This window comes from Stegostoma tigrinum, chromosome 22 (genome assembly GCF_030684315.1).
Source record: "Stegostoma tigrinum isolate sSteTig4 chromosome 22, sSteTig4.hap1, whole genome shotgun sequence".
NCBI classification, from domain to species: domain Eukaryota; kingdom Metazoa; phylum Chordata; class Chondrichthyes; order Orectolobiformes; family Stegostomatidae; genus Stegostoma; species Stegostoma tigrinum.
The window spans coordinates 31,655,675-31,679,096 of record NC_081375.1 but is presented as its reverse complement, the minus strand read 5'-3'; the positions used below and the strand labels follow the sequence as shown (position 1 = coordinate 31,679,096).

At 40.9% G+C, this 23,422-nt stretch overlaps 1 protein-coding gene across 5 annotated transcripts in view; it reads left to right on the top strand.

The window, feature by feature from the left end:
• Positions 1-492: 492 nt before the first annotated feature.
• The window catches only part of ntn1a (netrin 1a), a 205,371-nt gene continuing 182,441 nt past the window's right edge, over positions 493-23,422 (top strand). The window contains exons 1-3 of one of the 5 annotated variants that reach the window (XM_048555394.2): positions 493-604; positions 1,252-1,400; positions 10,029-11,093. In XM_048555394.2, coding sequence (XP_048411351.1) covers positions 10,076-11,093 — 1,018 coding nt within the window. In that variant the 5' untranslated portion in view covers positions 493-604; positions 1,252-1,400; positions 10,029-10,075. Of the gene's footprint in view, positions 605-1,251; positions 1,401-3,966; positions 4,120-5,797; positions 6,127-9,192; positions 9,870-10,028; positions 11,094-23,422 lie in introns of those variants that run through there. The other 4 variants (XM_048555395.2, XM_048555391.2, XM_048555393.2 and 1 more) reach the window with 4 other exon arrangements.

Sequence of the window (23,422 nt, the reverse complement as noted above, 5' to 3'; positions counted from 1 at the left end):
GTATCTATTTAGCTGTTAGTTTGCCTGTCCTGGGTTTCACTGGCTTTCTTGTAGAGGTGCATAGCTCCCAAAATCTCTTGAGTGTTGGAATGTTGTGCATTATCTGAGTGAATGTGCTGACTGCTATTGTAGGTCCTTCACACCGCGCATGTCTTGCCTTCATCCTCTGGGGCCTGTGTTCAACAAGAATTTTTTTTTCAATTTTAAATTACTTTTAATATTTGTGTTATTTTGTTTTCTGGCTTTTTGATGTACTGTGTTGTGCACCGGCTATATTACTGTTTTCCAAAGACTGTAAGTTGATGGCAGATTTTTGTCTGGCAAATAAGAGGCAGGAACATTTCAATTTCCTTTTTGATAAAAAAAAGTACTGTCGAAGTTTCTTTCAATAAACTGGTTTTACCAAAAACGGCTCGGGAATTATTGAATGCAGAAATGAATTATTGTAATCCTCTTTCCTCTTCAGTTTCCTCTTCAGAGCAACAATGACGCTACTCCACAGGATTGAGTATCATTCCTGGAATTTAAAACGTTATCACGAAAATCAATGAAATACGTTGACAACCTCCACATACTTGCCCCCGGAATTGCCGGACTCTAAAACGTATGGTTATATTAATTTATAAATCCTTGACTCAATTCGCTAATAAGATGGAAGTGGCTATCATTGTCAATGATATCGTGCTACATAATACTAAACGTGTAAATCAATACAATGTTGAGAAAGTGAACACCATTTTAATACTAGGATTCTTTTTGTATGATGTATCACTGGTCAATGACAATCGTGGATCCAGCACATGTGGTTAGCAAATGTAACGGGGCACAATTCTTAAGTATTGTGATCTGGATATGTTCTATTCCCAGATGTACGCGCGCACACATCAGTACACATATATAGACCACACAGAAAAGGGGTCTGCATTTATGTACTGTCTTTATTGATCTGGGGACATCCCAAAGTACTTCTGGTTTGCTCACCGTAGACGCCCACACACTGACATGTGATCATGATCAGAAGGCCTGGTTTTGAAAATTGTGATTGAAGAAAACATTTTGGCTAGAAGGCCGGGATAACTTTCCTGTTCCTCTCAGATTACACAGATATATAACACAAATATACTGGATTACACATCACATTTATAAAGGGTACACTGAATTGTGTATAGATACCCATACAGGATGTATACTATCAGATGTAATCGCGTGATGTATACAATTACACATTCACTTTATTTTATTTTTTTGCAGAATATGGGCCTCGCTTGCTAGGCCAGCATTTATTGCCCGTCACGAGATGCATTTCAGAATCAACCACATTGCTGTGAATCTGGAGTCAAATCTGGGCCGAAGCAAGTCAGAATGACAGTTCCCTTCCCTAAAGGACAAATATGAACCAGGTGGGTCTTTTCAACAATTCAACAAACGGCTTCATGATAATCATTAGATTCTTAATTCAAGACCTTTTTTTAATAAACCCAAATTCCAACATTTGCCGTGGCAGGATTTAACCCCGGTTTCCTAGTCTATGGATTAATAGTTTAGCGAAAATACCACAAGGCCATTATTTCCTCAACAATAAGGGATGTGCAGTTATACATATGCACATCACGCCTATAAAGGATGTACACAACTGCGTACGTAAACATATACAGGGTGTACACTGTCATGCATAAGCAGGATATACGTAATGACATATATATATATACATCACATATAAATGCTGTACACAGTTGCATATACAGATATGCAGGATGTATAAAATTACACATATACACATCGCACTTGTAAAGGATGTATACAAATGCGTATACCACAAATACAGGCTGCACACAGGTAGAGAGGAGACCTTTTAGAAGTTTACAAAATAACGAGGGGAATAGATGGAGTTAATGGCAGTTGTCTTTTTCCACAGGGTGAGAGAGATTTTAAAAAGACACGAGGAGCAACTTTTTTTTACGTAGAGGGTGATTGGCATGTGGAGTGAATTTCCTGAGGAAGTGGTGGATGTGGGTACAATTACAATGTTTAAGAGATAAATATGTGAATAGGAAAGGTTTGGAGAGTTAAGAGTCAGGAGCAGACAGGTGGGGCTAGTTTAGTTTGGAATTACGTTCGGCATGGGCTGGTGGACCGAAGAATCTGTTTCCGTGCTGTATGACTCTATGTACAGGATGTACAGAGTTTCACACACATGCAATGCTCTGGTTCTCACCGGGTCCAAATTCGAAATTAATTTACGAGTTCACTCACTCAGATCAGTTCCAGATCTGAATCTTTTATATTGTTTTGTATGGACCTCAAAAAAACAAAAAAATATCACAGGCGTGAGTTAATTTTGCGCTACTTTAAGGGGTTAAACAATCTTTTTCGGCCTTTGCAGCAAAAGCGAATATCAATACCGCATAAAAAATACAGAAAACTGCTGATGCTAGAAATCAGAAACAGAAATTGCTGGAAAAAAACCCTCAACGGGTCTGACAGCATCTGTGGAGAGAAAACAGAATTAACATTTCAGGCCCACCATTCTGAAGAAGGGTCATTGGACCTGAAACGTTAACTCTGCCTTTTCTCCATAGATGCTCCCAGACCTGCTGAGATTTCCAGCAATTTCTGTTTTTGTGGCCAAGACTGGATCTGCTTCTGAAACCAATGCAGGCAAGGTGACGAGCCTGTGTATTCTTTCATTGGATTATCCACACTGACTGCAACAATGAGGTTTAATTAAAACTCGTTTTTAAGTTGAACACTCATTCATAATTGTGAACTCAATTATAGTTCGAGCCACAAATGTGACTTTTTTACGACATTAGATTTGCAAACTACTATCACAGAAAATTTTCAGAGAGAAAGGTTTAAGGAAGTCTAATTGAAGGAATCGTTACGGTTGATTTCAATTTGTCCCCGAGACCCGCCCCCTCTCTTCCATTAAAATTAAATTATTAGTAAAAACAGGGGGCTGTTGACTTTGGCAGAGTTTATAAAGAAGCTCGAAATCACACAAAGATTTGCTGTCAACCTCGCTGAAGGAAGGTTACCCTGTTTTTGTTTTGAGACCATAGTTTATTCCGAGGGTAATTCTGCTGTTCTCTGCACAGTTCAGGTCAGTATCCATCTGTTTTTTCCAACAGCGGGTAGTGGGGTCGAGTTTTGCCAGGGCAAAGTCGATATACTGGCAAGTGTAAACTGGTGATCTACCAAAGGATTCGGCGATGCTCGGTCGATGTGGAGGTCATTTTGGTCTGGCTACAAATTTGCCATGTCTAATCTGTGAAGGGTTTGCAATCATCAAAAGGCGAGTCGAATAAAAGAATGCAAAAGTGTGTGCGATATTAACAAGAATGTTAAATTATTCAACGTGCTCGCGCTTTCATCTATGTGCTGACTAGTATCTCTCTCGCCAGCTTTGAAAGTTTGCTGGCTGTTCTTTTTTTGGGGGGTGGTAGAGTTGGATAGCGGGGGCGTGTTTGTTTAATTTTTTCCTAAAACACATAATTTCACAGCGAAGCCTTCTTGCAGAGACCCTTGCACAGAACCAACCCCTCGTAATTAATTTGGCATTTCAGAATAGCGACTGGGCTGCATAATGCCCGCATTCATCCCTACAGTCTCATCTGAAAAAATCTTTAAGAAAAGCTTTCAGAAAGCCAGATAAAAAAAAACCATTCCGTTACTGTTCAAAGGAACTGTCAGTCCGTGGAATAAATCGCCGTCGATTACTCGCTGCTTATTTAAACAGGGGCTTCGTGAATTTCCATAAACCGACAATTACTGAGTAGGACTTTTTTCTTGTGTGTGTGGGCAGGAGTGTGGGGGAGGGGCTGGTTGGATTTCACACAAGGGTGCATTTGCAGCATGGTCGAGATTGGTCGGTAGGGGTAGCAGAATGGAGAACTGACTTTGCATCTGTATCTTCACTACATTTCAAGGGAGATGAAACCATCAGGCTCCTTATCCCAAGGGAGTGAGACGCACACAGCTGGAGCAGTGAAAACTTTACTGATGTCCCAAAGACCCCAAAGGGTCGAAAGTGCACTCATCTCACCAATTTTTCAGTTCTGCCATACCAGCGCTAAATTGCAAACGTACGTTCGACAGAGTTCTTTCCAACGATGCCAGGTTATCTGCCTTTTTCATTATTTTGCAAACTCGTGTTTAGTGTGAGAGCCCGGCCAGGAGGGAGGGAAATTCACTTCTGACACGATTCATTGCGCACTTTTTGAGAATTCACTCTTAAAAAGTTTGACAATTTGTGTCTTTTTATTTAGGTGCACTCTGTCAGGAACAGCTTCTGCTATCAAGCTCTGTTGTATTGAAAATTCTCGTTTTTTGTTTAAACAGAAAGAGATAAAAAGTTTGTCAAAGAGACAAATGATTATATCTTGCTTGTATCGCCCCTTTTCTGCTACTGGCATACCACCTACCTCCAAAATACTTTCCCAAATCAAAGTTCGGTTGCTTTAAGTTAAGGATACTTTTCCATTCTCACTCCAGCCTGTTAGAACCAAGTGTAGCAAAAAGTCGAATCAATCTAAATATTAAATATAGTTTATTGTCTCTTTCAGCTTCTATAGCTTATTCACTGACCCATGAAGTGTGATCGCCGGTTACAGTTCTGCTCAATAATAAGTCTTTAAACATCTTTAACAGTTCAAACGTCATATTTATCAAATTTAACGTCAAATAATCTGCAAGCGTTTACGCCAGGATTCGAATGAATGAAGTCAATGAAAGAGGTTAAAATGTTGTTTAAGTTAATTAAATGCGATCTGTTAAACTAGGCATTCATCAATAAATTACTCATTAATGTTTATGACAGCGATCTGCCATGAAGGGTTTTCTCTAATAAAACACTCGAGTATTGTTTGCCATTAATTACTATCTTGATCGAAGTTACCCGAGATCATAATTCACATGTACAGACTGTCCTTGCTAAAGTACGAATATTTAGAAGTGTTTAAACAACATCCCTTCTGTACCTGTACAAAAACATCAGGAGTTTGCAACCCGGAAAGCGGGCACTTCACCTACATTCAGTTTGCCGTGAACCCGCGCGGAGAAACACCCGTGTTCCCTGAGTTCATTTAATATCGCAAACGGATCGGTGACCACGTCACATTCTTCCCACGCATTGCGAGCAAACGCATTTTTAATCACACCAAGATTAATTGATCACAATTTAGTGTCAATGAGGCCCTCGAGCCTAACTGTTCCCTCTTCGCGATCAGGATGAAATTCAAAATGATTCCAAACGGAAAATTACCCCATCTCTGCTTTTGCAAACAACATTGAAGAATAGGCAAGCTGTTCCTTCAATGTGCGCCTTCCTAATCACAAAGCAAAGCTTATGTGCCCTGGGCGGTAGTAAACGCCCTCTGGGGTAAGGTCCTGCTCTATATCAGTTGTGAGGGTCGATTATTGAAGGTTTCAAAGCTGAAGTCATCACAAGAGAAACTTTAGTTAGTGATAAGCTTGTTGGAAAGTCGTGCTGACTTCTAAAGAACGGAGTGTCAGCCACAGGACGGGTACACAAAGATGACCATGAGTTTAGTAGTAAATCGTCATTTCAACCAAGTGTAATAAAACAGGAAGCAAATTTCACGATAAGACACGGTTGCAGTTTGGTACCCAAGTCAACGAATAACACACGCTTTAGAATCTATATTACAATTAACTGATTCTGAATAGGATCACTTGTGTTGTGTACTGCCTTTGTACTGCAGAAGATTGGAAAACCTGTGAAACCCTTCAGTGGTCTTATCGTTTACATTAACTTTCTGCAGTTGCGGTGAAAAACCAAGCCGCTGCACAAAAGCTTGCCTCGCTTTCCCGAGCAGAACAAACGTTTCGCTGATTGTCTTCAATCGCAGCGAAGTGCAAGCCTGGAATACAGTGCTCAACAAATTCAGTGTGTTTGGACAGGACAAACATTGTTCTTGCCATCAACAAACTGGAGAGAGGTCATCTGGCTCGTCCCTTGTGCTGCATTCACTCTGTGGCTCTGTGACCAGATATTGCCGATGTGAGAATCGTCCGCTTTGACCGAAGGGACAAAATAATAGACATTGGAACACAGCACACAACTCGCTAGCTCATCATTGTGATGGAACTGTCCGCATTCTAACGGTACCAAGTGATTTTTTTTCTGTAAAGATTGCTCAAAAGTTTTTAAATTACTTTCCTCACAATTGATTAATCCAAAATTAAGAAATGGCTTTAACTCTTGAATATAATACTCCAATTAGGGAGGTACAATAAAATCTGGCCGGCCAGTGATGCCCACGTCCCACGAATAAATGAAACAAAAGCTCACGGGAGTATGCCAATCCTTTGTTGAACTGCAGTTACATTTCTCGTGTTATCCATTTTCTCTTTGGGAAGAACTTTGGCAACAAAATAGGAATTTCATTGCCTTTAGACAGAAGATGTCTTGTACTTTGAATTAATAAGCACTAGTTCGATTCGTTTTATCGTGAGGCGAATTTCTACCGAGTGGGAGTAAATCAGTAATAAAGAATTAACTTATAAAATGTGGAGAATGCGAGCTATTCGACAAAAAATGAATTGATGACATGTTCTGTCAACAGATGCAAAAAAACAGGGAGAACAACTTACAAGACATTCCCTCATCCCCTGAGCTAGTCACATTTGGCTGGAACAAGGGCTTGAGATTAAAGCGAAATAAAAGAGATCAGTCGCATATACATATCTGCACCGAACGGGCTTAATTTCTTCTATATGCGCAATAGTTACCTTTTTAAATAATTACTCTAAAGTTCGTTCGAACTATATTCACATAACCCCCGAAATAGACAGTGAGTTACAACGATTGGGAAAAAGAAACTCATGTTAAAATCTGGGATTTTAATGCACTTTACAACGTTTCAAAGTTGAACAGGTCAGATCACAAAATATATTAGAAACGTGTTAAGGTGAACATCCCAAGAAATGTAAGCCATAACGGTTCTCGTAAAAGGAACCGTTAATCTAAAATAAGGTTTTACTTGTTTCATGTTGTTCAGGTGTAGTCGCTTTTAATCTTCTAAGAACAATTATTTTAGAACTGATTACCGAAAGCTGAATTCAATATAAATGGTTGTAATTTGTCCACCGCAATCAAACTATCTTCCAATGGTATTTAAGTCATTTATTTGCATTTAACAATGTATATTTTCACCGAACTGCTAATAACGTCTCGTAATAACGTCTCTACCCGTTTAAAGCTTGCTAACGAAGATACAATATTTTAAAATATATGGATGTGGATGATTTAAATTATTTAAATTATTGACTGTACATAGATTTTCTATCTGAACTTTTTTTGTTCAGAAATCAAATCCAGCAAAGCGTCAGAAACAGTTCGACCCCAGTTTAAGTAGAGATAATCTATTTACTGAAACAAATACTTTCATTCGATTGGTATTATATCGGTCCAAACCGCCAAGTAAATTAATTATAACAAAATCTATCCTCTAATTAAAAGGTAAAATAGCGACTCTCAAATATACAGTGATTTTGAACTGGTTCAAATTTATAATACGCAAAATTTGACCGAAAGAACTCCTGAAAGATCAATAGAATATACGTGTTTATCATGCAAAACAAATCAAACTCTTCACTTTTCTTCTGAAATTCGCCCCACCCTCCCCCTGCCCAAGGTTACTATTACTCGTGGTAATGATTTGTCTACCTCCTAATTGGGATCTAGGTAGCGACTCCGATGAGTCCGGGGTGATCGTGTTGTAAAAACGATTTGGCCAAGGTATTATGGGCTATTTCACGGTGAACAGTTAACAAATCCTACTGCATGCTGACAGGGGACAGGCCAGGCTGCTGAACCGGGGCTTTCCTGCAGGGCCAACGGCTGGAATCCCAAAGCCACCCCACTGAGAGAGCAGGACTGAGGCGAGATTAATCAGGGACTAATTCAATTTACAACAGCCCATTTATTCAGCCTCCCTTTTCAAGCGGAGCCTTTGCAGCAGCATTGTATAAGCAAATTTGCATAGTCTAAATCTCTAGTTGGGCTGAACTGTGATTGCCACAATAACAGGTTCTTGATTTTCTCCCCCTTACTTTGCTACCACGATCATTAGGTTGACAACAATGTACATTCAAAACGTGTTGGCTTGGTTTATGTAGATACAGAAAAGCTGCTACTTTTCACACACACACAGACACACACACAGAGAGAGACACACACAGTTTTCCAGTTACAAAGGCTGGATTCGCCTTACTGATAATTTCTAACATCCTTTATAGCCTATTTTAAGACTGCCTGCATAAACATATACCTATGGAAACTAGTTCCAGTTTAACATTTTACGTCTGGGTGAGCACGTTTTTCATTCAGCAACAGTTTTTTGGAACGTGTTTGGAAGAGGCCCTGCACTGGCTCCAACTTTAACAATTTCCTTGCAGTGTCAATCATCGTTTCCATGTGAATTTGTGGTAGCCCTTTGTGTTGTAACAAAACTGCTGGGGAATGTCTTCCTCGACCATATGACACGTATTAACATTTTAATTGCACTTTTTGTAGTTGTATCTTGATATCCGTCTAAATTCTAGACCAACAAAGTGTGTTTCTAAATAACATCAGGGTGAGCGTTTGACAGTTCTGCGTGTCCTACTGATCTGGGAATTGGTACGAAGCATTGTTTGGGCGTAGCTTATGTTTCAGCTCAAGCACAGTTAAATCAGCGACAGGTGTCTGCTGGAATCGAACTATTTGTGGGAACATAGATGTAGCATAAGGTACAGCGTGTCTCATCTCCTCAACTCCCACCCCACGTTCACTGACATCCAGATACACACTCGCAGAAGTAATTTGAATATGTACGTATTGGCTGTTCCCTGTAATCCGTCAAACGATTGCAAATGAACAAGTATTCTAGCTTTCACAAAGTAGGAAAGGGTGGGGATAGCTAATATGACAAACGTACATCCGGCGAGATGCTTAAATCGCGCTGATCCGCAATTTAACATATCACCCAATGTTTATAAATTGAGCGTCGAGCAAAACATATGCGGTATTTTGCTTTTCTAGAAGTTTCCATTGCACTCCAGCCATGGATTTGGGAAGGCGAGATACAAATATGTGCGCGAAAACAGTAAAGTTGCACACTGTAAAAATGTGAAATGATTGGTGGAGTCGATGGGCAATGTACGTACAACTGCCTCGACCCAGATGAGCTTACAGTGCAGCCGCAGTCGGCCCACTGGGAACAGAACGGCATGACAGCGTTTATTACCGGGACACTACCTGCCAATTTACTGTGATTTGCGTTCACACCTATAATTTCCACTGCACAAGAGATTACATATTTGGGAACATAATTCCACGGCAGGTTTTTATTTGGCATGTTCCATTCCGTCCAAGCCATCCCTATTGTTAGGCACACTGAAGTTCTTTCGTCGATTTGAAAACAAAAATTCTTCATCTCAGAACCTTCACACACTATAGAATCGGGCTACAACAGTTTGAAGGGGACGTGTTAAATGATTGCAGAGGCTGTAAACAGTCTAATTGGGCTCGTTCTGTGGCTGGAGCTCCATGTGAAAGGATGCCTGCTTGCTATTGATAAACTACCAGTGGATGTCGTTGTTTTCGCTCCCTGTGTGTGTGCAGTGACACTCTCCGTCAGGGCACAGGATGACCTCGAGCTAGCAGGAGTTGTTCACGTCATTCACTTTCTATGCAGACACAAGGCGTAGAGACAGAGTCCCAAAGGAAAGGGAGACTCTCCTTGATTCAGGGGCTACAGGAATGACGGATGAACGCTGTAGAAAGCGCTTTCCCAGCTGAAGAAAGGGGCATCGGTTTTTGCATTGTTCTGCTTTCAATCAAAGCGTTTTTTGTTCAAAAACAGGTAACACTCTGCACAGAACATTCACCGCAAGAATGTAAAGAAATCTGCAAACTTCATTTTACCCGTTTTGGTGAACAGGTTTTTGTTTTACTGCTATTTCAGTTTGTGCAACTGATCTTTACACGTAATGTATTTTTTCCCTCTCTCTTTCTTAACTAGGATCCTTCGTCACGGAAATCGAGGCAGCACTGTCAAGGCAGAACAAAATGTTGTGGAGTTTCTGGGAGTTTGTGTGCGTTTTTGCGGGTTTCGGTTGCCTGGCGGAGGGAGTCCGCGGGGGTTACGGCATGAGCATGTTTGCAGCCCAGCAGACGCCCCCAGACCCCTGCTACGACGAGAACAGCAGCCCGAGGCGTTGTATCCCCGACTTCGTCAACTCGGCATTCGGCAAAGAAGTGAAAGTATCCAGCACTTGCGGTAACCCCCCGTCCAGGTACTGCGTGGTGACCGAGAAGGGGGACGAGCGCTTCAGGAACTGTCACATCTGCGATGCCATGGACCCCAAAAAGGCTCACCCGCCAACCTACCTGACCGATCTCAACAATCCCCACAACCTGACCTGCTGGCAATCGGAGAACTATATCCAGTACCCTCAGAATGTCACCCTCACCCTCTCGCTAGGCAAGAAATTCGAAGTCACGTACGTGAGCCTCCAATTCTGCTCCCCGCGTCCCGAATCGATGGTCATCTACAAATCCATGGACTACGGCAAATCTTGGGTCCCCTTTCAGTTCTACTCGACCCAATGCAGAAAAATGTACAACAAGCCCAACAAGGCTGTGATCACCAAGCAGAATGAGCAGGAGGCGATCTGCACCGACTCCCACACTGACATGCATCCATTCACTGGGGGCTTGATCGCTTTCAGCACCTTGGACGGTCGCCCCTCGGCTCACGATTTTGACAACAGCCCTGTCCTCCAAGACTGGGTGACCGCCACCGACATCAAAGTGGCCTTCAGCCGCCTCCATACCCTCGGGGATGAGAACGAAGACGACTCGGAGCTCGCCCGCGAGTCCTATTATTACGCGGTCTCCGATCTGCAGGTTGGAGGCCGTTGCAAGTGTAACGGTCACGCTTCCCGGTGCATCAAGGACCGGGACGGTAACCTGGTTTGTGACTGCAAGCACAACACCGCTGGCCCAGAGTGTGACAGATGTAAACCTTTCCACTATGATCGACCTTGGCAAAGGGCCACCGCCAGAGAGTCCAACGAGTGCGTGGGTAAGAGAACTCTTCCCATCCATTTTAAAACGAGGTCTTTGTATTGTCCAACAGAAGGTAAGAGAAAAATTAAGAATGAATAGCCGGAGAAGCCAGTGAACTTTGGAATAAGGTCAGCTTTCCGGAAATGATAGGGTCGAAAACCTTGCCCCTTTCCAATTTCCGACAGACATCTAACTTTGCTCTTTAATCCGATTCAAGTACTTATCCGATTCAAGCTGATTATTGCGGGTGCTGGACATCTGAAACACAGAGAATCCTGGAGAAAATCAGCAGGTCGGGCAGCATCTGTGGAGAGAGAAGCAGAAGAAACTTCTTCAGAACAGGTCGTTTCTACAGAATTGACTTCTGAATTGGATTCGATACGTTAAGCTCTGTTCTCTCTACGCTGATACTGCCAAACCTGTTGAGTTTCTCCAGGATTCCCTGAGATTCGTTGCATCGCTTTCTGTTATTTATAGTCCAGATTCATTCCTTTATGAGTCTGCAGATTGCAGGTCAGTCGTCTGGTTTGTAAGCCTTGTAGCGATAAACAATCTGTGTCAATTATCAACTCCTAGCTCAACCAACCCGCCCGTTTGATCTGTTCATTGACTTTATTATAGGCGTGAGATATTACGGAGCAAAGGACCTTCCTTGCTTTCTGCTCCCTGTTAATATCTGGCCAACAACCGCTTGCCGACCATTTCCTTACCATCAGGTTGCCCAAGTTAACCCGAGGCTCGAAAAGTCTCATTTTCAGCGTTTAAATGCTGCTCATTCTAATCGTTTTGATATTCAGGGGAAAGAACTCTTGCAACGCGTGATTCACGATCTCCAAGAATAACACATATCAACCATCAGTGCAGAGAGTGTCAAACTGGCAATAAATCACATTACATGCGCTTTAGAAACACAATGGAAATTGATGTGGTTTAACTCAATACCGAGAAGATTCACAAAGGCTGTTTTTCAGATCCAAAGGCGAAGAATAGAAATGAGTAGAATCGAGTTAACTGTAAAAAAAAGAGCTAATTGAATATATTATTGGTCATCAATAACCCTAGTGTCGATAAATCAATCGGTTCCCAAGATATATCTGTTACAATTTATAGGTATGAAATTGCCTTGAACTTGAGACACAAGCCAGGTATTCAAAGGCGAAAGCATATAGGTTAGGTACTTCGCTGTAGCACAACATTATTACAATTGCGAGTTATTTCTGAGAAGGCTTAGGATCAATAAAGTCGAGCCAAATCATTGACACAAGTCACCCATTCACCAGTAGTATCATTAAAATTGCGACTCCCAGTATTCAAAATGTTTGGTTTAGATTCGAGCTGCTCGATTCTGAGGCTCTGTTTGGTGAGGTGCAGTTGACACAAAAACGTGCCCAAGCTTCATCACTGTGAAGTGACGCGCTAGTTTGACTGATTCAGTTGTAATCCAGGAAAATCTGGAGAGTGCCTTTTTAAACATCGGATAATCCCACATTGCCACGAACTCTGCCATCCCAGAGGGAGATTCAGACCCACCCTGCCATTTACCGGCGCTCACTATGATGAAAGGATTTATAATTTTACAGCTACAATACAATAAACTTTGTGTCTTTGATGTCTCCTTTGAGGTGATCGGTTTTATTGCTCCAAGCCCCATCAATTGGGGCAATCTGGCTGTTGTTTTCATGGGTTATTATTTACTTATTTATCTTCCTGGAGGGAGTTGCCCATTTAGCTGGAGTTTCGACCTGAAGCAGTTATCAGTTTGCCCAAGCCAGTTTAAGTTCTGTTTTAATTAATTGATGCTTATGTGGATTTGTTTAGACATGTATAACCTAAGGCGAGAACGATTTAAAACGGGTCGGGTAGAAAGTGATTGTTTCCGGTCGTCTCCAATGCATCATCAGAATTTTCTGGCAAGAACATTCAAATGAAACAGGGACTCAAATGTAATGAATTCGGAGAGTAAATAGTTATTGAAGCATATTCAGAAGTTCATTTGCATTTTTTATTACATTAGTTACTAATAATGAATAGATACTGAGACATTCAAAGTCCTATGATCAAACTGACAAGCACAAGTCTGAGAAGGTTCTGTTAGAGTGTACAGGATATGTGCCCACTGAACAGATTTCACTCCACACGGCGATCTGAAGGGACTTGCCCCCGTAGCGTTGGCTATTCCTGTTCAATGACGCGAGGGCCGTAGTGTGGCCAAGATGTGAGGATCAAAGCTGCTCTCGAGACGAATACAGAGGCGCGAGAAGCGACAGGGTGGGGAAGAGGTCGAACACAAGCAATAAATACATCAAGGAGATGCTCTCCACAGACGCTGTCAGACCTCCTGCCCAATTCCACCACTTTCTGTTTTCATTTCAGACTTCCAGCACCCGCAGCAGTTTTGTTTTTACTAAAACATGAAGGAATCTGAAAGTAACGTTGCGTTCAGGGTGAGTGTGCCTGACGTTTGAATGAGTCTGTTGAATGGGTTTGGGGGTTGACCTCGGCATCAGTAACCTGTTTGGAAATACTGTGCAACTGACCCACTTCGGTCAGTGTGCTTCTGTCATTTCAACACACAGCCGAATGTTTCAGCTAGGCTTTTTCTACCTGGCGGTTCTCTGCCGAAAATGCAGTTCAGGTTTATCGACCGCTTCCACTTCTCCAGTGCCAGGTCGACCGAGCACCCGCTTCGTGGTCTATTCGCCCTTGACGCAAATTGGCCAGCGTATCTTTTCCTACCCCACGTTATTCCCCTATGAATAAGAAGCAAATATATATCAGGCCAGACTTGAATTGTAGAGCTCAGTTTTTCATTGGTTCTGACAGGGAATCATTGAATATAATAAATTCCTAAGATCTATACCCCTATTTCTTCCTCAGTTGTGTACATTGAAACAAAACAGTAACGCCATTAGATCCATTATTTCATATAGTTTGAAGACAGGATTTCATATTTCACTTTTATTTTGGTTGAATATGTTTTGAGAATGTGTTAATCCGCTCATTTACTACGGAATGCTTTATCGATTTAGAATAAACAAAGTTCCTTTCAAGCGGCGAGACTATCAGCGCCGCGGTCTTGTTAACCGCTTGGATCTGCTGAAGTATCTCGCTTCATGTCCTGAAGTATAGTTGCCAAAAAAGAACCTGTTATGCCCGCCCCAAAGAGCGGTAATACAAGAGGCCGGTCACGGGCTAAGAAGCGCCTACCTGGACTTTCTGCCTTAGATAATAAAATGTGAGACTGGACGAACACAGCAGGCCAAGCAGCATCTCAGGAGCATAGGAATACCATCACTGCAACAGCCTTACTGCACTGGGTTTATAGGAAGAGGCTCAACCTAAGACGGAAACGTGAATCGGATTTGGAAATATCCAATGTCAGATCAGTAAGCAGTGGATGAAATGGACAGTGTGAAACCGACAGGACCCAATTCAGATTTGCGGAGAGCTGTGAGGTTAGCTTGAATTTCGCAGTTTCAGCGTTGCGCATATAAACCCCTCGCAGCTGAACCGCCTCATGGGTTGGGGTGGGGGTAGTACAATGACTTCTCATTTCTGTTACGGTGACAATGGCAGTGACCGTGCGCAAAACAGGTCCAGTGAAAAGAGCCTGGGCGCGCAAAGCGGGAGTGGGGTGGGGGGGGTGCTTTTCACGCTTTTATTCGCTTCTTTTCGTGGCGCTGACAAGTAGCGCAAGGCCCACGGCTGTCGCTGAAATGACAGAATGGGAGGAGGGGCAGGAGGGCGAGGGATCTAGAAAGTGCCTTGCGATTTTCTGGCCGCCGGCTTCTGCTTTAAAGGATACACATTTTGAGCCAAGGAGAGAGTGGCTGGAGCAGGTGCGCCGAAACATCTGCGCCGAATACCTGTGGCTCTCACTCGAACTCATAACTCAGTCAATGTCCCCAATCAGCTTCTCAGCACCACTCTGAAACATCTCCATTCGTCTTTCTCTCACTGGTTAGAAGTAGCATCAAATACATGTAATAATTAGCCAATTGGTCTAAATGTAAACTATATGTAAAGTAGACGTTAACTCCTCGCCAAGTGTCAGCGCATCCGGTCTTTGGAAAATGATTAACTTAGTATTTACTTTAAGCCTTCCAGGAGGCGATTCTGAGTAGGCTAACCTTAAACTGCCAAAATATACTGCTCCCCGTGGAAATTACTCAATAATATATAAACGGAGCGGTATGGTGCGCTATCAATCAATACTAGCGCAGAGCTCTTGTTTCACCATTGCACAACAGTGAGGTCCTAAGAGGGAAAAAGGTTTTATTTTCTCTCGGGTTTTACGGGCCAACAATAAAAGTGGTGTTGGCAAATTAGAACAATCCTGTTTCCAACTGTTTCGACCAACAACGGTTTGTAGCTCTTACACGCCACGAAAAGCGCATTTACTGTATATATACTGTGACTTGGAAAATGCGGCATTTTGACACAGCTAGCGCAATACTAGACAATGGTGACTGCGACAAAACCCTGGTACACCATTCCTTATAGCATCGTGAATGCACCGATCTTACATAGACTGCAGCAGTTCAAGAAGCAGCTCACCACCTCCTTCCGAAGGGCAATTAAGGATGGGCCTGCAATACCCACATCTCATGATCAAATATATAAAGTATGCACAATATGTGCAGACACGGCATCCTGTCCGCGTCCTCGCTTACAAAACTCAGCACCCTCAGGCCAGCCACAGATAATCGGTAAATTTTGTGCAGCAGCTCCTGCTGTTACTGAGTAAATTAAGCAGTTACGTAGCACACAGCAAGATCCCAACCAAACTGAAACATTTATTTGGTTGAGGAACCACATGTTCTGTATTTCTTTCCCCTACTTCCATAGCTGTAAGTCGCTGACAGCATGCTGATCATCTTTCCGTGGAACATTCTAGCGTTCGCCATGCAACCAAGGGGAAGGTGGCGGGTGACAAGCTGTGGAGCTGGATGAACACAGCAGGCCAAGCAGCATCTGAGGAGAAGGTGCTCCCAAGATGCTGCTTGGCCTGCTGCGTTCATCCAGCTCCACACCTGTTCTCTCAGATTCTCCAACATATGCAGTTCCTATTATTTCCTGAAAGGTGGGGGTGGTTGTGTGTGGGTGTGTTTGAGGATGAGGGTAAAAATATACCTCATGCCACCTCTGGTTCTTCTGCCAATCATTTTAAATCTGTGTCCATTACTTTCCAACAATTCTGCTGCAGGAGTCAAGGTTTCGTTGTTCATTTTAACAAAATCAACTACAATTTTGAAAACCTCTATCTAACCTCCTCTTGCCCTTCTCTAATGTAAGCTAGTCGACTCTACCTTCATAGAATAGAAGCATAGAATCTCCAGTGTGTGGAAACAGGCTAGTTGGCCCAACATGTCCATGTGGCCCTTTCAAAAATCATCCCACCCAGACCCAGACCCATCCCCCAACCCTCTCCCTGCATTGCTCATGGTTAATGCACCTAACCTTCTCCAGCCTTTCCAAATAATTCATGGTTCATTCTAGTAAATCTCTTATCTAGCTTCTATAGGACCTTTATATCCGCCCTCAAATGTGAAGTTTATATTTTAACACAAGAATCCAGTTGTTGTCTAACTAGTGTTTTACACTTGTAGCACAACTTTTTTTGTGTAAGGCCCTGATTAATATAGCTGAGGATTGCATAAATGTTTTTAAGAAGGTTTCTCAACATGATGCTATGGTCAAAATGTCAACAAATGTCAACACACACCCTAAGTTTCCTCTGTTTCCCTCTTCCTAAATTGTGTAATTTAGTTTAAATTGCTACTCCTTATTCTTCCGATGAAAGTTTATCACTTCACACTCCTGTCACCTTTTATTTGTTTAATTTAGTTTAAATTCCTACTGATCATTGTTCCTATAAAAGTTTATCACTTCACACCTCTGTGTTAAATTTGTTTGCCCATCCATTCAGTCTGCATCCTCCTAGAGTCAATCATTACCCTCGTCATTGTTTACTACATTTCCAAGTTTTTTTGTCATTTGCAAACTTTGAATTATATGCTATACAGGTCCAAGTCTAAATCATTATTGGTATATTTTGATCATGAATGATGTTGCACGTACCATAACATTGTTATGATCTCAGCAATACAGAACAAGTCAGATTCCAATTTGAAACTTGGCTTGATAGATCATAGAGTTAATTTTCTGATTGGTTCCCATAATTTTTAATCACTGCCCATATTAACATGAGGCTGCCAACATCGTTAAATACAGGAATGCAGTTTGTTTACAAAAGAAAAAAGCCTTCTCTATATGACAGTTTAGAAAGATCATAAGATAAGCAGCAAAGTTTAAAATAAAACCCAAAGAACTGCATATGTAGTTACTAAACTGACTCTTTCCAGTTTTCCTTCTTAGATTGCTGTGAAAGTTTTACAATTATTTTTCTAGTTAGGCTGGCCTGAATCTTCTTTCAGTTCTGTTGACATAATGTCTTTTCAGATCTGAAAATTTGAAAATTTCCACATAAATTTGCATTGGAGACTTCAGAAATTCAGATTACTGTTCAGATTACTCTTCTCTCGAACTGAAAACTTGATTCTTCTGCTAGGTGAAAACTGTTCTCCAGATCTGAACTCATGATTCTTCTGAACTGAATTCAAAACTAAATTGAAAGTGCCTGCCCTATTTTCTCTGCCTGTCATTCAATAATATGAACATTTCATCAATTAACATCACAGATGTCCTGTAAGGCACTTAAATGAACCACACGCTTTTTTTGGAAATTATATATTTACATCATTGTACCAGATGATTTCTGACTTCTCACAAAATTTCCTTCACTGATCAGAAACAAAAATCAATCTATCTCTACTCAAATTCAAATGATAATTTTATGTTATACACATTTATCGCAACATCTAATATGTATGTGTATCAACCAGAATTACTAAAGAGCAATTTGGAGGAGGCACCATTGGTGATTGTTCTCCTTTGCACATGAGTGCGAAGTTTACTTATACTCTCATACACCTTATCCCAAAGCAAACCCAGTTGGCACTGATGAGGGATAACATTTAGAAATTGCAATATATATATGTGTGGTACTGCTGTAGCCATTATATTTACCTACAGTCCATAGGGATTCCTGATGCACAACCTTTATAGTTAGATAGGTTGTCCTAGGCCAACTGCAATGTCAAACTGAAACATTTTCTCCATGATCCACGTGCATTCTCTGAAATACGCTTTTTGCTGCATTACTTTACTTCATTGTAAGTACCTGCACAAAGGTAAAGTCACCAAAGTCCTATCAGACCATAGGACTCCTCACTCATTAGAAAGAGACAACTGGTGATGGTTTAACCTGAGGATTGCCACACCTCAGGTGAGGGGAGAAGTTGAAAGGAGGGGCATTCTTGCAAACCTCAGCTGGTGCAGGAATTGATCCCATGCGGTTGGCCTCACTCTACATTGCAAGCTAGCTGTTTAGCCGACCAAGCTAACCAACTTCCCCAGTGAACAGCCATATTCAAACACTATATATAGTGAAAGTGCCAATAACTTAAACAGGTATGAAAAGAAGAAGTCAGATAGCCCATTGCTTGGCATGTATTATCTTTAAAGCCGGAGTCAGTGATTGATATTTGAGGTTATGGGCTTAGTCCACCAGCAGAGGAAACAGTGGCAACTACAGACATTTTGGGGATCCCCTTTTTTCAAGTTGTAACATAGCACCTACCTACTTGTCGTCAGGATTCATGGACCTTCAGGACAAGAGTATTGCCTCCAATTGGAGGACCAGCCCTTCAAATTCAGCACTGCCTCCAGGAGCAATGGCCATTGCTGGGACTGCAGCATTCACCAGCTCAGAAACAGCACAAGAAATCCTGGAATTTGATAAATGGGGGAAGCTGGACATGTCCAGTCAGCAGGTCAAGGCCAGTGGGTGGACTAGTTAAAGACAGGAAGGCAAGGTTCTTTGCACTGGATGGCCTCTCTGTTGGCCATGGGTGGCTGAGCAGAAAAGTCACTCCTTCTCCTGTGCGAAGGCAGGCTTGCCAGCATTTACCAGGTACCTTGACCATGTGACATGGCCCTCCCCCATGAGCAGTAGGAAGAGATCCTTCAATGCCCAATAACATGCACTGGAAGGCGTCGGTTTGCCAGTGGATGGGAAGGCTCACCTCAACGCATGCCCAGAACTTTACCTCTTCCCCTCCTCCTGTCAAACTTAACAGAGGTGCAGTTGCAAGAAATTAGTTTGGGTAGTATCACACAAAGGCCAGTCTAGTTTTACTTTATTTCAATGAATTGCCGTAGAAGGATATTGTTCTGATTTTGAAATATAATAGTTAGCATACAGAGGCTTGTTCGCAACTCAAGACAACATCTGCCTCAGTAATAGGAAGAGTTAAAAATTAATATTCTAGATATATTTGATGACATTTTCTTTTTTTGTGGAACATAAAGCATGATATCTATAAAGAACATATGATAACTATCCCCTAAAATAGAGTTGCTGTTTTTCATGCAGTGCAGCAGTAGTGTTGAATACAATTATAATAAAAAAAAAGTAATCGCCGTTACATTTTTGATCACTCAGTGCCATTGTCGGGGTTGAGTATAGAATAGATTATTATATTTAGCTGTTCTTGTAAAACATTATAGTGTTAACTCAATCTTGCATTCTGAGATAAGCCAAGGGGTTGGTTCTAATCAGTATAACTTGTCGAAATTTCTCATTGAAATGCATTGAGTACATAAAGAATAGGCACTTTTATTTAGTAATGTCTATAAGTGAGGAAGTGGGCAGATCAAGGGGAATATATTTTTGCAAGTAACAGTTATACCTTAGAGCAAGAAAATTATTTGCTCATTCTTATTGTGCATGCAATACAACAAATAGGATTTTCTTGAACAGCTATGAATTTGATTGAAGTACATGTCATGTCAAAAAAGCAGTACTGATAAATAACAAGTCTGCGTCTTCTCGTGAATTAACCAGAAATCTTTATTCAATGGTAATGTAGAACATTTTGCAATGGGGTATAAATGACACTTTACTTTCTGCAGTTGTATTATGTATCAAAATAGGGACATTAAATGTTATGACAGTTTTCTATTTGCATGTTAAAGTGCTATTGCTGCCTGTAGGTTTCATAATTAGCAATAACATCTGGTGACCACTTATTTAAAGGCTCACAACAGAAGCAGGATTTGTAATGAGTATACTTGTATTCCACAGGGGAAGCTGGCCTACACAGCTAACTCAGGAATCTGCTGATGGTCAGTTCTAAGATCATTCTCACAATACATTATAAATGGCTATTTCAGTCTTTCCCTTCATATCTCCTAAAGGACAATTTTGATTTATCGGGGAAAAAGCCATGACCTTGCACACATTACTAAAAATGCCTATTAAGTACAAGGTCTCAGAAAGCATGGATGACTGTACATAATTCAGATTCTAATGATTGTCTTACATAGACTATGAATAGAATTTTTCAGAGAAGAGCAAGCCTGATGATCAATCATATTGACAGATAATGATGCACCAAGACAATAAATGATTCCAATAGTTTACAAACTGGTAAGTCCAGTGAGGTTATTTTTGTTTCCACAAAATGACTGTTAATTATTGCAATAGTCTTAAAAATTATTTCAGTGGTCCTGAACAGATCCTTGCGACAAAGTTCATCACTCGTTGCATCCGTCATGGTGTCAATGCAGTTGTCTTTGCTATGCATTCCTTTCATGTTATGTGAGCAATGTTACCACACACACACACATCACAAAACATTTGCTTGCTTTGCTTTCGAATGTAAACAATGATCTAAAGAAGCTCAATTTAGATTGATTTAGTGAGATGCTTTGTATATACATCAAAGGGAGACATTAAAGCATTACCTGCATTAATATTACAGTAAGATTTTAAAATGTAATAGATGATAATTTTCAGTGCTTGGCTGCAGTCCTGCAATTGGTATCAGTGTGAAACTTTTGATGATGGGGTTTCCAAAAGACAGTATATGATCATATGTTACAATCAAAATAAAGGCAGTGATTTTAACAACTATCAGTATTCACTAATTGATAGCTCTGTAAAATCCTAATTGCTTCTCAGCTAATAAGTTGTAAGATTTTATTCACTTGAAAGTATTCAAAGTCTTTTTTTGAAATAATTTTGTAGTCTTGTTCAATAGTCATTCGAATATAGACTAATTTGATCAACATCAAATATGTCAACGACCAAGATAACTGCACCTTAAATAAATATTGCTGTTTCAAGAACTATTAGCATAATTGTCCAAATTAATCCAGAACAAGGTATCATGTACTGCCAATCATCAACAGTTGTCACTAGACAAAGTGCTTACTGATAATGGGACCAATGTGACACAGTGGTGGTGTCCTATCCTCTGAGCCAGAGGTCTTAAACTTATTTGAACAGATGGTTTAAAAGAAATCTACTTACTGAAGGTGGATTACCAAATTTGCTGCAGTGGTTTGAGCCGGAAAATTCAGCATGGTTCTAAAATGCAAAGTATTAAAAATGTTACATTAGCAACACAATTTCAACTATACTGTATTTTTAAAGTGAGTTAAATGTAGGATGGATTTGATGGATATCACTTATATAGGAACAGAGTCAAACTGATTCTTTGGGATTGTTCTGGAGAAATGGATGGATCATTATTATAGTATTATGAATGACTTCATGTGAGTGCTTAGAGAACTCTCTTGAAAGATCTGCCCATCATGATGGTTAATAGCAAAAACATGAAATGCCTTCATTTTAACTTAGCATTCCAATTTACTTGACTAAACTGATTACAATTCCCATTTCATTTAACTCTTCAAACAGATTGTATAAATATGTTTGTGATGTAGTCAGAAAGTAGAATTTTATACAGGGAAAGAGAATCTTCAGCTCATTATGTCTGCACGGCAGTAAGTTCCTACCCATTATCATCTCATTTTACTGTACTTGACCCATATCCTTGTATGCTATGGTATTTCAAGTATTCATCTGAATACTTTTGAGCGTTGTGAAGGTTCCCAACTGTACCATACTTTAAGGAGTGAGTCGCAGGTAAAAAATATTTCCTCAAACCCCCTTTAGACCTCATGATCCTTTCCGTAAAACTATGCCTCATTGGTTATTAACACCTCTACTAAGGAAAGCTGTTTCTACCTATCTGCCCCTAATAATTTCATACACATCAATCAGGTTCTCGCTCAGCCTTCTCTGCTCTAAGGAAAATAATTCCAGCCTGTCTAATCTCTCTTCATAACTGAAACACACCAGGCCAGGCTGCATCCTGGTGTGCCCTTTCTCTTTCCTGCAATCACACCCTTCCTTTTGTGTAGTGGCCAGTACTGCACACGCTACACCAGGTGTGGCCTTATTAATGTTTTATACAGTTCCACTATAAACTCCATGTCCTTGTATTCAGTGCCTTGTTTCATAAAGACAACTATCCTACATGGCATCTTAACTACCTTATCTACCTGTCCTGTTGCCTTCAAAGTTGCATGGACATATATGCAAAGGTACCTCTGGTCTTCTGTATTTCCCGGAGTCCGACCATTCATCATATATTCCTTTGCCCTGTTTGTCCACCAAAATACATGATCTCGCACTTTTCAGGATTATATTCCATTTCCCAATCTGCCCATCTGACCTCCCTGTGTATATTACCTTTAGTCTAGGGTTTTCCTTCTCAGTATTTAATAAACCAGTAATTTCTGTAATGCCAGTAAACATACTGATCATGCCTCCAATTTCCCTCTCTGGATCATGAATGTACACTACAAACAGCAAGTGACCAAACATCAAAATCTGTGGTATGTCCTGGACACAGGTTGACACTCACAAAAACAACCTTTAACCATCACCTTCTGCCTCTTGGCACTAGTGTAATTTGTCATCAATTTGACAAATTGCACTGAATGGTATGGGTTTTCTTTACTAGTCTCCCAAGTGAAACATTGTCAAAAGCATTACTGATGTCCATGTAGACTACATCAACTGCTCATCTACACAACTAATCATCTCCTTAAAAAATTCAAACCGGAAGTAGTGAGAGTACAGAGCAAGCATGTTCCCAGAAAGCTGAAGTGTGGTACAAACAGGCCCAGAGAATCCTACATCTCAAGGAATGTACAGAAATGGATAAAAAATAAAAAGGAGAAGCTAATGGCAGAATAGCAAAGTAAAATAACAAAAGCTGTAGAGGAGTATGGAAACTGCACTCATGTAGATTTTCTTACAAGCAGCTGCTCCTAGTCCACTTTGGTCAGATCCTGTCTGATCATATTAAAATTAACCTTCTTCCAATTTGTAACCTTTACTTCCAATTCATCTTTGCCATTTTCAAT